At 46.6% G+C, this 17,010-nt stretch overlaps 2 protein-coding genes across 5 annotated transcripts in view; one reads left to right on the top strand and one right to left on the bottom strand.

The window, feature by feature from the left end:
• The first annotated feature begins 6,669 nt into the window (after positions 1 to 6,669).
• C8H10orf143 (chromosome 8 C10orf143 homolog) overlaps positions 6,670 to 17,010 on the top strand; it is a 62,833-nt gene continuing 52,492 nt past the window's right edge. For 2 of the 4 annotated variants that reach the window (XR_008510717.2, XR_008510716.2), the window contains exon 1: positions 10,222 to 10,371. Coding sequence is in view for 2 of the 4 variants with exons in the window: in XM_009245939.4 (XP_009244214.1) it covers positions 10,303 to 10,371 (69 nt within the window). In the remaining 2 variants the exon portion in view is untranslated. Of the gene's footprint in view, positions 10,372 to 17,010 lie in introns of all 4 variants that reach the window. The other 2 variants (XM_009245939.4, XM_063727822.1) reach the window with 2 other exon arrangements.
• On the bottom strand, positions 12,461 to 15,124 carry LOC100435311 (cTAGE family member 2-like). Its single transcript, XM_009245937.4, has one exon. The coding sequence runs from the start codon at positions 15,052 to 15,054 to the stop codon at positions 12,730 to 12,732; it is 2,325 nt and encodes a 774-aa protein (XP_009244212.3). The 5' UTR covers positions 15,055 to 15,124; the 3' UTR covers positions 12,461 to 12,729.

The following is a 17,010-nucleotide window of genomic DNA, read 5'->3' as shown; positions in this document are numbered from 1 at the left end:
GCCACTGGGAAATGGAGGCCTTTGGGGTAACTGACAAGCTAGAGCTGTGGGTTGCTGTTTTCATTTGTTTGTTTTTGTCTAACTCACCTTGTTTTCAGGAAGACTTGCAGCTTAATAAGGAGGCTTTACATGGGAACCCAAAGGCTACTGGGTGCAGAAGGGTGGGAAACCAGATGGACTTGGTTGAATTCAGGTCTGCCACTTGGTGGCCTTGCGGCCGTGGACACCATGGGTAACTTCTCTGAGCCTCAGTTTTTTTGTCTGAAGATGAGGATAGTCCTGCAGTATTATTGTAACAATTAAGTGAAATCAAAGGTGCCAGGCTAACTGGCGAAGTCTCTGTTGGCACACTTCTTTCCTGAGTGCCTGCAGTGTGCCTGGCTCTGGACAGCAGGGAACAAAGCATTCTGGGGGGTTGTGGAGCGAGTACAGAACATCAGCTTGTGAACCCTGAATATCTGAGACAGGTCTCAGTTAATTTAGAAAGTTTATTTTTGCCAAGGTTGAGGATGCACGCCCGTGACACAGCCTCAGGAGGTCCTGATGACATGTGCCCAAGGTGGTCAGAGCACAGTTTGGTTTTATGTACTTTAGGGAGACACATCAATCAACATATGTAAGATGTACATTGGTTCAGTCCGGATAGGAGGGACAACTTGAAGCGGGAGGGGGCTTCCAGGTCACAGGTAGATAAAAGGCAAATGGTTGCATTCTTTTGAGTTTGTGATGAGCCTCTCCAAAGGAGGCAATCAGATATGCATTTATTTCATTGAGCAGAGAGGTGACTTTGAATAGAAGGGGAGGCAGGTTTGCCCTAAGCAGTTCCCAGCTTGACTTTTCCCTTTAGTGATTTTGGGTCCCTACGATTTATTCTTCTCTCACAAACCAGAAGAGAAACTGCCACAGAGTGATGAGCACCCTGGAGAACTGGAATTGGGCCACACAGGCCAGCACCAGGTGGCTGCTTTAGCCTGGGTGGTCCACACGGCTTTGCTGGGAAGGGGCCAGTTCAGTCAAAATCTAGAAAACAAGGAGCAAACCAGGTGTAGTTGAGGGGTTGAAGGGTGATACGGTTTGGGTGTTTGTCCCCTCCAGATCTCATGTTGAACGGTGACCACCAGTGCTGGAGGTGGGTCTAGTAGGAGGAGTTTGGGTCATGGGGGTGGATCCCTCATTAATGTCTCCGTGCTGTCCTCCAGGTAGTGAGTGAGTTCTGGCTCTATGAGTTCATGCAAGAGCTGATTGTTTAAAGAGGCTCGCACCTCCTCCTCCCTCTCTTGCCATGTGAGACCCTGCTGCCCCTTGGCCTTCTGCCATGATTGAAAGCTTCCTGAGGCCCCACTGGAAGCAGATGCTGACACATGCTTCATGTACAGTCTGTAGAACTATGAGACAAATAAACTGCTTTGTAAATACCCAGCCTCAGTATTCCTTTATAGCAGTGCAAAACAGACTAATCAAAGGGGGAAGCATTTCCAGGTAAAGACGATAACCAATTATTGTTATTGTAATATCTAAAGAAACTGTAAATTTCAAAGGTAAAAACTAACCTTATTCTAGTGCCCAAGGAAGTGCTGGGAATGTTAAATAAGAGGGCAGCAGAGAATGGAAGGAGCGCCTCTGAAATGCCTACTCCATGCCAGGCTCCCTACTACGGGCTTTACATGTTATCTTGTACATCTCAGTAAGATGAGCAGACATGGTGCTTTTTAAAAGACGTCATGGGAGTTTGAAAGGGGGAAGATTGGGTAAATGGAAGAACAGAAGTAATGGCTTTGCAACAGTTGAATCGAACTGCTCCTTGGCCCGGCCCCACCACACACACAGATCCCCCTTGGCATGGCCAAGATGAGTGTGTTCATTGGCAAATCAGCAGCCAGTCTTGGAAGCTCTGACTTCTCTGGAAGGCAGATGACAGAAGCAGTCTATTTTATTCCTATTTTATAGATGAGGGAACTGAGGCTCAGAAACAAACACTCATCATTTGAGTACAGGAGCCATTACCAAATCAAACCTCTCTGGAAACCTCCTGAACTCTATGTGATCCAGGAAGGGGAAAGACTATGTGCTCAGTTAGAGAAAGACTAGAGATAGTCACACCAGCTACCATTAGTTGAGACCTTACCAGACACAGTGCTCACCACTCCACAGTCACAGACAACATCTCACTTAAAACTCCAAAGTGGCCGGGTGCGGTGGCTCATGCCTGTAGTCCCAGCACGTCGGGAGGCTGAGGTGGGCGGATTAAGAGGTCAAGAGTTTGAGACCAGCCTGGCCAACATGGTGAAACCCCTTCTCTACTAAGAATACAAAAATTAGCCGGGCATGGTGGCAAGTGCCTGTAATCCCAGCTACTCAGGAGGCTGAGGCAGGAGAATTGCTTGAACCCGGGAGGCGGAGGTTGCAGTGAGCCAAGATTACACCACTGCATTCCAGCCTGGGTGACAGAGCAAGACTCCGTCTTGGGGGAAAAACAAACAAACAAACAAACAAACAAACAAAAAAACCCAAAAGTATTCCACTGAGGTAGATACTATTAGCATCCCAATTCTTAATTTTATTTCTCTAGCTTTTAGACGAGGTCTCCCTATGTTCTCCAGGCTAGAATGCAGTGGCCATTCACAGGTTACACCATAGCATACTATAGCCTCAAACTCCTGGGCTCAAGCAACCCTCCTGCCTCAGCCTCCCAAGTAGCTGGGACTACAGGTACGTGCCACCATGCCAGGTTTTATTATTCCAATTGTTGCAGGAAGTCAGGGACCCTGAACAGAGGGACCGGCTGGAGCCAAGGCAGAAGAACATAAATTGTGAAGATTTCATGGACATTTATCAGTTCCCAAAATTAATATTTTTATAATTTCTTATGCCTGTCTTTACTGCAATCTCTGAACATAAATTGTGAAGATTTCATGGACATTTATCACTTCCCTAATTATACTCTTATAATTTCTTATGCCTGTCTTTAATCTCTTGATCCTGTTATCCTTGTAAGCTGAGAATGCACATCACCTCAGGACCACTGTTGTACAAATTGATTGTAGAACATGTGTGTTTGAACAATATGAAATCTGATTATAAAATATATGTGTTTGAACAATATGAAATCAGTGCACCCTGAAAAAGAACAGAATGACAGCGATTTTTCAGGGAACAAGAGAAGATAACCACAAGGTCTGACTGCCTGCGGGGTCGGGCAGAATAGAGCCATATTTTTCTTCTTGCAGAAAGCCTATAGACAGATGTGAGAGTAGCAGAAGTATCACTGAATTCTTTTCCCAGCAAGGAACAACCCTGGGGAAGGAATGCATTCCTCGGGGGAGGTCTATAGATGGCCACTCTGGGAGTGTTTGTCTTATGCGGTTGAGATAAGGACTGAAATACACCCTGGTCTCCTGCAGTGCCCTCAGGCTTACTAGGATTGGGAAATTCCAGCCTGGTAAATTGTAGTCAGACCAGTTGTCTGCTCTCGAGCCCTGTTTCCTGTTAAGATGTTGTATCAAGACAATGCGTGCACAGTGGGACATAGACCCTCATCAGTAATTCTAATTTTGTCTTGCCTTGTGATCTTTATTGCCCTTTGAAGCATGTGATCCTTGTGACCTACTCTCTGTTCTTACACCCCCTCCCCTTTTAAAATCCCTAATAAAAACTTGATGGTTTTGCAGCTCAGGGTCATCATCATGGTCCTACCAATATGTGATGACACCCCCAGAGGCCCAGCTGAAAATTTCTCTGTGTACTCTTTCTCTTTATTTCTCAGACTGGCCTACACTTAGGGAAAATAGAAAGAACCTAATTGAAATATTGGGGGCTGGTTCCCCTGATACCAATTTTATACACCAAAAAGGGGAAGGGGACTTAGAGGTTCAAGCAGCTTTGTCCAGATGCTGGAAACTGGCAGGGTGGGATTGAATTCGAATCACCTTCCACCTAAGAGATACTTCCCTTGAAGGTGGTGTGCAAGATGACAGTTAGTGGTGCATAAACAGGTATTTATTTATTTATGGCAGGGTCTTGTTGTGTTGCCCCAGCTGGAGTGCAGTGGCGTGATCATGACTCACTGCAGCCTTGACCTCCTGGGCTCAAGCGATCCTCCCACCTCAGGCTCCTGAGTAGCTAGGACTACAGGTGCACGCCACCATGCCACGCTAATTTGTATTTTTTTGTAGAAACCAGACTCTCCCTATGTTGCCCAGGCTGGCCTAGAACTCCAGAGCTCAAGTGATCTCCCCACCTATGCCTCTCAAACTGCTGGGGTTACAAGTGTGTGTCACCATGCTGGGCCATGAGAAACAATTTTTATTTTATTTTTAGAGATGGGGTTTTGCTTTGTTGCCCATGCTGGTCTTGAACTCCTGGGCTCAAGCGATCTGCCCTCCTCAGCCTCCCAAAGTGCTGGGATTATAGGTGTGAGCCACTGCACCTGGCTGAGACACTTTTATTTTAATAATGCATGTTTTATTGTGGTAAAATATACATAAGATGAAGTTTGCCACCTTAACTGTATTTAGGTGTATGCTTTAGTAGTGTTAAGTACATTCACAATATTGTGCAAACATCACCATCATTCAGCTCCACAATGTTTTCATCTTCCCAAGTGAAAGCTCTGTACCCACTTAACAGTACCTTCCCATTCCTCCTCCTCCTCCCAGGGCCTCACAATCACCATTCAACTTTCTGTCTCCACACCTGTCACTACTCTAGGCAGCTCATATAAGTGGAATCATAGTTTGGACTCTTTGTGATGAGCTTATTTCACTTAGCACTACGTCTTCAAGGTTCATCCATGTTGTAAAATGTGCCAAAATTCCCTTCCTTTTTAAGACTGTGTATTATTCTACCATATATATATACAGTGGAATATTATATATATATACACATACAGACCACATTTTATTTATCCACTGATGGACATTTGGGTTGCTTCCAACTTTTGGCTATTGGGAATAATGCTGCTATGAACACAGGTGTACAAATGTCTGTTTTGAGTCCCTGCCTTCAGTTATTTTGTGTATATTCCCAGAAGTGGAACTGCTGGATTATATGGTAATTTTATTTTTAATTTTTTGAAAAAACACCACACTGTTTTCAACAGTGGCTACAGCATTTTACATTCCCATCAGACATGCACAAGGGTTCCAATTTCTCCACACCCTAGCCAAAACTTGTCATTGTCTTTTTTTCTTTTTTTTTTTTGAGAGGGAGTCTTCATCTGTTGCCCAGGTTGGAGGAGTGCAGTGGCACAATTTCAGCTCACTTGCAGCCTCGACCTTCCAGGCAATCTGCCCACCTCTCAGCCTCCTGAGTAGGTGGGACTACAGGCAGGAGCCACCATACCTGGTTAATTTTTGTATTTTTGTTTTTTTGTAGAGACGAGGTCTTGCCATGTTGCCCAGGCTGGTCTCAAACTCCTACACTCAAGTGATCCGCTCAGCTCAGCCTCACGAAGCTCTGAGATTTCAGGCATGAGCCACCCACCATGCCCGGCTGCTTTTTTTTTTGAGACGGAGTCTCGCTGTGTTGCCCATGCTGGAGTGCAGTGGCACGATCTTGGCTCACTGCAATCTCTGCCTCCTGCGTTCAAGCGATTCTCCTGTTTCAGCTTCCCAAGTAGCTGGGATTACAGGCCTGCACCACCACACCTGACTAATTTTTGTATTTTTAGTAGAGATGGGGTTTCACCATGTTGGCCAGGTCTTGAACTCCTGGCCTCAAGTGATCTGCCTGCCTCAGCCTCCCAAAGTGCTGGGATTACAGGCATAAGCCACAGTGCCCGGTCACTGTTTCTTTTTCTTTTTGATAATAGCCATCCTAATGGGTGTGAAGTGGTATCTCAATATGGGTTTGATTAGCGTTTCCCTAATAACTGATGATATTATCTTCATGTGCTTATTGGCTATTTGTATATCTTCTTTTGAGAACTGTCTATTCCAGTTATTTGTCTATTTTTCTGTTTTGTTTCTTTTTGAGACAGAGTCTCACTTTGTTACCTCAGATGGAGTACAGTGGTGAGATCATGGTTCACTGCAGCCTCAAACTCCTGACCTCAAGTGATTCTCCCACCTCAGTCTCTCTAGCAAGAGGCTAATTTTTTGCTTTGTGGAGAGACAGGGTCTTGCTGTCTTGCCCATGCTGGTATTTGTCCATTTTTCGATCAGGTTTTTTGTTGTTGTTGTTGAATTGTAGGCATTCTTTTTTTTTTTTTTTTTTTTTTTTTGAGATGGAGTCTCACTCTGTCGTCCAGGCTGGAGTGCAGTGGCGCAATCTTGGCTCACTGCAACCTCCGCCTCTCAGGTTCAAGCAATTCTCCTGCCTCAGCCTCCTGAGTAGCTGGGACTACAGGCACACACCACCACGTCCGACTAATTTTTTATTTTTAGTAGAGATGAGGTTTCACCATATTGGCCAGGATGGTCTCGATCTCCTGACCTCGTGATCCACCCGCCTCGGCTTCCCAAAGTGCTGGGATTATAGGAATGAGCCACTGCACCCAGCCAGGTATTCTTTATATAATCTGAATATTAACTCCTTATCAGATATGCGATTTGAAAATATTTTCTCCATTTCCTGGGTTGCCTTTTCACTGGATTAATAGTGTCCTTTGATGTACAAAATTTTAAATTTTGATATAGTCCAAATTATCTATTTTTTTCTTTTGTTGACTGTGCTTTGGTGTCATATCCAAGAATCCAATATCATGAAGTTTTCCCATATTTTCTTTACTTTTTTCTTTTTTTTTTTTTGAGACGGAGTCTCACTCTGTCACCCAGGCTGGAGTGCAGTGGCGCAACCTCTGCCTCCCAGGTTCAAGAGATTCTCCTGCCTCAGCCTCCTGAGTAGCTGGGACTACAGGCACGTGCCGCCACCACCATGCCTGGCTAATTTTTTGTATTTTAGTAGAGACAGGGTTTCACCATGGTGGCCAGGCTGGTCTCGATCTCCTGACCTCGTGATCCACCCGCCTTGGCCTCCCAAAGTGCTGGGATTACAGGCCGGAGCCACTGTGCCTGGCCAATTTTTCTTTCTTTGAGATAGAGTTTTGTTTTGTTGCCTAGGCCTGGAGTGCAGTGGTGTGATCTTGACTCACTGCAACCTACGCCTCTAGGGTTTAAGCAATTCTCATGCCTCAGCCTCCCAAAAAGCTGGGATTACAGGCATGTGCCATCATGCCTGGCTAATTTTTGTATTTTTATTAGAGACAGGGTTTTGCCATGTTGGCCAGCTGGTCTTGAACTCCTGGCCTCAGACAATCCGCCTGTCTTGGCCTTCCAAAGTGCTGGGATTACAGGCATAAGTCACTGTGCCTGACCTCCCATATTTTCTTCTAATAATTAATCTATTTAACATATTAAAATAGTGAGCATTCAAACCATCACTTTATAGATGTCACATATTATTTTTAAAGTTTTTCAAACTTAAGATATTGAGAATTTAAATAAATATACTATGTAAATAATAGGCGAGGTTTAGCATACATCTTGCAGTTAGTACCCAAGTGACTGATGCTTGGTAAATACTGTGCTAAGCTAAACTGCATCCTTCTAAATATACCTATTGCTGTATCTCATTCCTGGGCTAAGTAGTCCCCCGACCCCGTACCAAATGGTTGCCTCATGTATCCATTTAAGAAAGACAGCAGACCAAAACTGGAGTCACTAAATGCTAAGGATCCATGCCACCAAACTGAAACCTGGGTTGCTTACTTGTGAGATCTTCTGAGAAATCTGGAGAGAGATGAAAGCCAAATTACATTACACCAAGATTTCGTTTACACCTCTATAAGGAAAGTAATCTTGAAATGACTGATCTGCTATTTGTTCATTCTTCCTGCTTTCCTCCACTTTTTCCTGCCTGTCAAGCTCACCCACTCGGTCCTCACTGGAGCACCTATCTATCTTGTAGACTGCCTGGTGCATGCAATGCTAATAAAAGCCAATCAGATGTTTGAAACTAAATTTGTTGAAATTTTGTTCTTATACACATCTGAAAAGCAGCCATAAGTATAAAGGCCAGTGATAACAAAAATGGGTAACAAAGAGTCATCTAATCTAAACTGCAAGACAAGCATTTTTAGAGGCCTACAACATACCTTATTTTCAATTCTGAAATGCAGAAAGTCCTCCAAATTAGTTTTTCCCCACGCTTGGAGTAAACTCATTTGAACTGATATGAGACTATTTACAACCTTTACTTATTTATTGTATTTATTTTGAGACAGGGTCTCACTCTATTGCCCAGGCTGGAGTGCTGTGGTGTGATCACAGCTAACTCACTGCAGCCTCAACCTTCCAGGCCCAAGCAATCTTCCCACCTCAGCCTTCTGAGTAGCTGGGACTACAGGTGGGCGCCATAGTGCCCGGCTAATTTTGTTATTTTTATTTTGTAGAGACGGGGTCTCACCGTGTTGCCGAGGCTTGTCTCAAACTCCTGGGTTCAAGCAATCCTCCTGCTTTGGCCTTCCAAAGTACTGGGATTACAAGCATTAGCCACTGTGCCTGGCCCTATTTACAACCTTTATATATCCCACTTAGGGTGAATAGTTGTGAATACTCACACATTTCTGCTATAGAAACATTGTTTGACTACGGGGGCATACAATGTATCTCCTTTTTTAAACATTCAAAAAATTCTGAATTTCACAAACACATCTGGCCTGAAAGGTTTTTGATAAGGGACTGTGAATCAGTGGTGGCATAGTCTTAGGAGTACTAACTAATAGGAGAAATATAACATTTGTTGAGTACTTAGTTTGTGTCCAGCATTGTTCTAAGTATCTTCTAGGTAAATGCCTCATGTAATCCTCACAATCTCTATGCTTTATCATCCTATCCTTTATAAATGAGGAAACCGAGTGAGATTAACTATTTAATTTGCTGAGGATCATGCAGCAAATAGCCCGAAGAGGGATTCATGCGTTTCACCATAATGGTTAAGAACAGGGCTTTGTCAAGGGATACCTTCAACTGCAGCAGAATGATGGACTCAAATCACAGAGACACGACAAAGTGACGGGTAGTCAGTTGTGGGTTGGTTCAGAGGCTCAGGCTGTTCTGGCTCTAGGTGCTTTCCTGCTTTCCTAGGGTTCCCACCAGCTGCCCTCATGGTGACAAAAAGGCTGCCGCAGCTCCAGGAAACTTACACTGGGCAAGGACAACAGGAAGAAAATAGCCCCCACCCACCCAACTCGCTCTTTATCTAGAAGAAAAATCTTTCCCAAAACTCTGCCTCAACAGACCTCGCTTACTTCTCCCTGGCCCGTACTAGGTCATGTGCCCATTGCTAGCCAATCGCTGGCAACAGATTGGCCCCGTTTTAATTCATCCAAAAAAGGCGCCGGTCTGGGCTGTTTGGAGCAGTCAAGTGAGCTCCGTGCTAAGGGAGGAGGGGCCTGGACATGCGGCTGCCGGAGTCCGGGCCTCGGTGCCCTACGATGAAGGCTCAGTGGGTGCTCAGCACCGCGCCGGGCCAGAGTCTGAGCCGCCGCCGGCTGTTGACGGTTGGTTGGCTGAATCCCCGGCAGGGGCCAGGCGGAGCGAACATCACCGCGGCAACTGCCTCCACAGCACACACTCCCAACAGTGGCTGCGCTTTTCCCCTTCAGCACAGCGCAAAGGCCCCGGCAGCTCAGCACCTGCGACCTCCTAGTGCCCTCCAGCCTACGAAGAAGCAGAAGTGCTTCCGGGGCCTCCCAACCAGCAGCCACCAGCCACAACAGCCGTGCGCCGCGCGGGGCTTGCTTGAAAGCTCTCCGCCTTCCCACCGCGGCCACAGCAGCTCCCACCCGGAAGCGAGGCAGCCCTGCGGACCAAAACTCCCAAAAACACCCGCTGTCTCGCTCAAGCTAATTGACCCGCTGCGCCATCTATTAGCCAACCAGCCACAGGGAGACGGCTCCCCACGAGGCCTAACAACCAATCATAAGACAGAGGAGGCGGGCGCTCCTCCAGCCGATCCACGGGGTGTTGTCAAAAGTTTGGCGGGATCCTGAAAGAATGCTCTCTTTAGAGCCCCACGGCTGCTCCTGTGACGGGAGAAGCGACAAGCAGGGATATGCAGGGACCTCTCTGCGAAGTAATGACTTGGGGCAGACGGACAACGCCCACAGCGTCCCAATAGTCCCAGAAGACTCTGGTCTCTGCTACTTCTGCCTGCGGTCCTCGCCTTGGTGCTCTCGCGCTTCCCGCGGCGTCCCGCCCCTCCGTCTCCTTATTGGCTCCCCAGGGCCTTGTGCGGAAGGGGGCGTGGTGCGCGGGTCTCGGCCAGGCCTGAGAGGCCGGGAGGGTTTGACCCTCGAGCTGCATGGACAGCTTAGCGCTCGGCCGCTGGCGACGGCGAAGGGCGGAGGATCTGCAGGTTCCGGGGGACGTGGTGAGCCCCCGGGGCCTGGGCATTAGGGACGGGAGGGCGGATGGCTCCTGGGCGGGTTCCCACCGCGCCTCGTGTTTGCCGGCGCGGCCCTGCCTGTGAGGAGGCCTGGCCGAAGACACTCGCACGCGCGCGCACCTCCCTGGGAGGGCGTGCCTGGGTGGGCGTGGCCCGTTATGGGCGTGGCCTGTTAGGGCGGGGATGTGACACCGCCCTCCCGGTTGCGCGCCTGCGCGGACGCGCGCGGAGCTCGGGTACCTTCTTGACCCACACGCTCAGTGGGGCTCCAGACCCAGGCTCCCTAAAACATAGGCCGGGACTCACTGCAGGACCTCGGGTGCTTGGTATCCGTGTCATGTCTTCTGCCGTCTACACTTGACTGTTCCTGAGTCTCGTTCACTGAGCGCCTGCCACGTGCCAGGCCCAGGGCTGGGTGTTGGGGGACGGGTACGTGGGGAGCGAACACGCGCAGAAAATTACCCGGCATTGAGCGTGTTAGTGCTTCTTGGGCTGAGTCCATTAACTGATGAGAAGAGGGTAAGATGAGATGGTAATGGGGAGACTTGCACAAGATCCCAGGGTGGGTGGGTAAGTCAGGTATGTGTGAGACTTGAAGGATGACCAGGGGTAGGCAGGTTGGGAGGTGACAAAAAACAGTGTTGGAGGAAGGAGCTTAGCGTCTTAGGGGCACTGAAAGAAGTACTGCAGGATTGGAGCTGGAAGACAGAGCTGCTTGGCATTACTGTATTTTATCTTCCACCTCTGCTTGCAAATTGGCTAGTTCTTACTTAACCTCATTTATTTCAAAGTTCCTTGCTAGGGGCAGCAGTGAGCAGCCAACATACCGCATATTTGCTTTTTTTTTTTTTCTTCTAGAGCTACACAGGCTTGGTAAGTGCAGGATCCGTCTTCCCAGTTAATACAGGCAGCATTTTTTTAGATGTATTTACTGCGCAGCGGGAATGACTAGCTTTCTACCCTGCACCATCTCTTTCCTCACCACCCACTGCCTGGCCGTGAAGCCAGTACCACTTAGGTTTCTGTCACAGCCGCACCCCTCCTCCAGGTACCAATTGTAATATTAACAGGGTGCAGGTTACCCCAGTAATATAGTAATAATATGGTATAGTAATGTAGTATAGTAACAGTGTAGTACAGTAATATAGCAGGTTAGGGTGCTTTTGTAACCAAGAGCCTTCAAAGCACGCTGGCTCTAACAAGATGGAAGTTTCATTCTCCTGCACAGAACAGCATGGAGGTGAGCAGTCCAGTGGGGCGGAACCCAGGGTCACTAAATACAGGCGTAGGGCTGGTGGCACCCAAATCAGGGAATATGCAGGGACCTAGGTTCCTTCCCCTCACACCATCCCCTGGGTATTACCCTCCTCTGCATAGCCAAGGGTGGCTCACCACTACCTTGCTACCAGATGGCAGGAAAACAAACAGAAAAGTGACATGATTATGCTGATGTGTTGAGACCTTACTCCACTGCCTTGGAAAATGAAAGGTGCGATCAGGGTGCAGGCAGGGAGGCAAGGCTTGTGGCTACAGTAGTATGTCAGAGGAGAAGTGGCAGAGGCTTGCACAAGAGAGGGCAGTGGGGTGGTGACACTAGACAGACGTGACTGTATATTTAGAGGGAGAGCAGATGGTCTCACTGATGGAGTGGCAATGGCAGGGTAATGTGAAGAGTGGAGTCCAGGGTGTTGCCGGGGTTGACTTGAGCCCTGGGAGGGCAGTACTGCTGTTCCTTGAGAGAAGAGTGGTATGGAGGCAATGAAGAGCTCCTGTTAGGCCATGCTGTGTTTTCTGCGACTTTGAGACATTTAGTGGAGACATGGCAAATACTGCTAGTGATTGAATGGTTACCACGTGGATTATCTGAATTTTTTTAATCAACTAAAATTGATTTAAGCATAAAGTTACTTTCACATTTGTCTACACCTACAGTAAATACAGTTGTTGGCATAAAGACACAGCCTTTAGAATTTAAAGCCTCCCCACCTGCAAGATTACATATGTAAAACACCCACTGTTGTTTCTATAATAGTGGATTAATCAAATTAAAATAGTTATACTATCTAGAATAAAATACAGTGGAAATAATTTACTTATAAGATTCATATTTAAATCATCCTTATTTACAAAATACTATCCTAAGAATTATAATTCCATTAAGTTTCAATTTGAGCAAAAGTGTAATCACTTAAGTAACAGCAGTTACTTAAAATGAGATCAGTCAGAATTACTTTTGAAGACAGCAAAAATATTGTCAGGTATCTTGCTGCAGTTTTGGATGTTCAGTAGCAGGCTCATTTGAAGGTGGAATCAGCCCTGAAGGGAACTAACTCACTTCTACCTTCAGAATGTGGGGGTGGGGGGAAAAATCCAGGTCTTGAGGGGAAGGTAAGGAGGAAAACCCCTCAGTGGATAGATATTTCTCATTGCAAATGGAGCATGTGGTGGACCTGGGAAATCCCTTGGTGGAAGATAACCTGGTGAAGCTCCAAACCCGGTTCCTGGAGGAGGTGGGGGGAAAGGAGGTCCTCTTCTCATGAACGGGGCCCTTGTATCCACTGGAAACAATGGACCTCTGACTGGGGCAAGAGGTGGAGGAACAAAGCCAGGGCCAGTTGCTTCATTTTCAGCAGGGAGAGATGAATCAGGGATATTTAAATTGCCAAGATCATCTTTGGTATCATTTCTACTGGATTCCATTTCTGAAGGCATTGACCCATCCATTTTATCCAAAGGAGGCATATTAAAACTTCTGAGTTCTGCTGGTCCAGACAGTCTACCAGAGTTAGAATAAAATCTGTCTTGCCTTTGTGGAGGAAGAGCTGAATCAAGATATGATTGCCCTGGTGGAGGAAACATCATCCTACGGTCTTGTTCCCTCGGAGGTGACAGGGGCCCAGTGTCAGAAGGAGACCTGTGAGGATCGGTTAACCTCTCACAGCTTGATTCTCCTCTTTCCTTGGTAATCTGATGGTCCAGAGGATTTTCTGGGCCTCTTGAGCCTCTTCCTTCTCCCACTGGAGGCAAAGGTGAGAGTCTGAGTGGACCCTCCAACAGAGTTGCGGGAGAGAGAAAAGCTCTCGTTTCAGATGAAGGCCGACCCAATGATGAGGAACCATATGGGGAATGCTCTCTGCCAAATGCTGTATTTGGAACATCGAGTGCATAAGGATCTTTCTCTAAAAGTTCAAATTTAAACTCTGTTTCAGTTAATTTTTGTCTGTTGTGAGCATTTTCTTTCCTTAAATCATTGAGGTTTCTTTCAGCAGTCCAAGCTGCCAACCAATTATGATGCGCTTTTTTCTCATGGGAAATAATCTGCCGTTGATAATAATGAATAGTTCTCTCCAATTCTTCTTCAAGATCTTTGGCTTGCTGTCTGTAGGTCTCCAGCTCTTTGGTGGCATGGCTGATCTTTTTGTCTACCTCGGAAAGTTTCTCTTCTTTCTCTAACTGGTTATTTTCCTCTACTGTTAATTTCCTGTAGAGTTTCATTTCATTTTCTTGATAGAATTCAGTCATTACTTTAAGTTTCTGTTGAAGCTTCTGATTCTCACTTTCTGAATGTGTGTTTTCTGACTGCAAAGATGCTTGTTCAGTCTGAAGATTTTTAATATGCTCTGTAAGCTCTTCCTTTGTTTTATCAATTTCAGATAACTGGATATAAATTTGGTTTCTTTCTCCTTCTAAGGTTTTTAAAGAAGCATTTAACTTAGCAGCATGAATCAGTTTCTTCAAAGCTCCTTTTGGAGGATCATCTAAGTAAGCACCATCTTCTGATTCACTGTTCACTTCTAAGTTATCATCATCCGTTACGTCTTCTCTAAGCCTAGCAGTCCAATCTTTCATCTTTAGCAAGCGTTCAGTCAGAGTCTTGATGTGATTTTCTTTATCATTTAGAACTTGTTCTGCATGTACTTTGGAGTCTTCAAATGTTATTTTCTGTTTATTAAGTTCACTCACTTGTTCGTTCCATACTTCAGCTTCTTGCAAAAGCTGTTTCTGGCTTTCCTGAAGTTGAGAATTTTCATTCAAAGCGTCTTTTATTGCTATCTTCAGTTGTTTTTCAGTCATTTGAAATCTCTTGAAGATCATTTTGGCTTCAGTTACTTGTGATTTGAGGGATTTTGACTCATCTGCTAGAGGCTGTATCCTTTTTGAAATATCCGCCATCAATTCATTTTGTTGAGAATGTTTAGATTTCTCTTCTTTTAACTCTTTTTCTAGACAGAGTATTTCATGCTCAAGTTCAGAATTGGACCTGTTCAGCTTTTCACAGATTGCCTCCAAACTTTGTGCTTCTGTTGCCGCCTTCTCAAAGCTGGCATCCTCTAAAGATGACACTACTTCATAGTCTTCATACTCTTTTTGAACAAGGCTAAATTTTTCAAGTAGTTTACATTTTTCTTCAATTAGTCCAGAAAGCATTATAGCAAGCTTTTTCTCTCTTCCCACATAAAGCCGACTCCTAACCGATCTAAAACTTCTCCACAGAAAAAGGAGAACAGCAAAAAATGCAGCAACAGCTGCACATATCACCAATTTCCATGGAAAACCATGAGGATTCGAATCCAGTCTCATACTTTCAGGCGGCGCTGCCACAACCCTGTGTAGGTCCCCCAGGACCAGCCCCAAGTATCGCTGAGGGGTAGCCCCTGGCTCCTCCATAGCGCTAAGGCTGCTCTGGCGGTCGCCACAGTAACCCCGGCCTCAACAAGCAGCGGAGAACTCAGAACCCAAATCCGTACCCGGCAACCGGAGCGGACCATTGTGGAGCCGGCTGCGGGGGGGAGCTGGGGGTTGCGGGCGCTCACAGGCCCACGCTGCCCACCCCAGCCCCCTTGTTACACTACATCCTAAGGTAGCACATGTTGGACCCAAGCAAGCCCCACCCCTCGGTTTGGTTTTGGCCAGGCAGCCGTAGGGAGGTGGGGAGTTTTGTTTTGTTTTTTGGGGGGGGCGGGGACGGAGTCTCACTGTGTCGCCCAGGCTGGAGTGCAGTGGCATAATCTTGGCTCACTGCAACCTCTGCCTCCCGGGTTGAAGCGATTCTCCTGCCTTAGCCTCCGGAGTAGCTAGAATTACAGGTGCCCGCCACCATGCCCAGCTAACTTTTGTATTTTTAGTAGAGATGAGGTTTCACCATGTTGGCCAGACTGGTCTCGAACTCCTGACCTCAGGTGATCTGCCTTCCTCAGCCTCTCAAAGTGCTGGGATTACAGGCGTGAGACACCGTGCCCATCCTGGATTATCTGAATTTATAGCACAACACTGCTAAATTATTCCCACGATACAAAGGAGGCAACTGAAACACGGAGGGGGTAATTAACTGGCCTAAGGATACACAGCTAGTAAATGGTGGAACTAGATCTTAAATCCAAGCCATCTGGCTCCAGAGCCTGCCCTCTTAATCACAGGGCTACACAGCTTCCCATGTGGCATTTGTGGAACTAAAATACAAAGCAGGCCGGGCGCAGTGGCTCATGCCTGTTATGCCAGCACTGTGGGAGGCCAAGGCAGGCTGATCACTTGAGGTCAGGAGTTCCAGATCAGCCCCGCCAACATGGTGAAACCCTGTCTCTACTAAAAATACAAACATTAGCTGGGCTTGGTGGCACGCGCCTGTGATCCCAGCTACTCGGGAGGCTGAGACAGGAGAATTGCTTGAACTCATGAGGCAGAGGTTGCAATGAGCCGAGATCACACCACTGCATTCCAGCCTGGACGAAAGAGTGAGACCCGTCTCAAATAAAAAAGTAAAAATAAAATATACCCACAAAGCTTCACAATGAAGTCCTAAATTGACCATCGTGTGATGCTGTAGGCTGTCAGGGAAGGGGAGCCAGAGGTCATTATTGATCAGAGCCAACAGGGAAGGTTTAATGGAAGACACCCTGAATGATCTATCAGGTTGGAATTGCTGAAATTGAGTGCCAGGCTTCAGGTTGCAATACTTCTTGACTTAGCAAAGAATAATGAGTTGGGTATCTTATTGGCATGGTGTATATTGCCTCTTAATTTGATAAAATTTTGTTTATGTTGTATTGTGTCCTAGTCTTTGATTTAATAATCCAGATTGAGTTCAATAAAGTATCCAAGTTCTACCAAGTTTTCTGTCCTCTCTCTGCCTCTCTGTGTATTTCTCTCTCACAGGCGTCTCCAGAATTTGGTTACTGAGGAACGGTAACTAGTTTCTTACTTCTGTTCACAGCCTAGAGGCTCTATACTCTGCACATAACCACCAGCAAAGTTTTGGAAAACACAGCAGCCAGGACCCATCTCTGTAGTGACTTTGCAGGTGATTCTCGGGCAGGGCCAGAGTGAAGCACCTCTGCTGTGATGTGAGTGTCTTATCACTGTGCATTTCCTTGCAGTCCAGTTAGCTAGCGTGGTCACATGTGTCATAGTTCAATGACAGTAGTGTTTTATCGTTTCCATTGGGCAGACATGTTTTGAGCACCTGCTGTGTCTCAAGCCCTGTCCTAGGCACTGGGGATGAGATGAAGAAAAGATGAGTAGAGGCCTTGCTTACGTTTATCCTGCAACTCATGATGAAGCTTACTCTGCAACTCCAGTGCTCGGCTTTTTACACAGTAAGTGCCCCTGCTTACCACACCCTGGCCA

Source organism: Pongo abelii, chromosome 8, assembly GCF_028885655.2.
Source record: "Pongo abelii isolate AG06213 chromosome 8, NHGRI_mPonAbe1-v2.0_pri, whole genome shotgun sequence".
Lineage (NCBI taxonomy): Eukaryota > Metazoa > Chordata > Mammalia > Primates > Hominidae > Pongo > Pongo abelii.
This window is presented reverse-complemented; position numbering and strand designations above follow the sequence as displayed.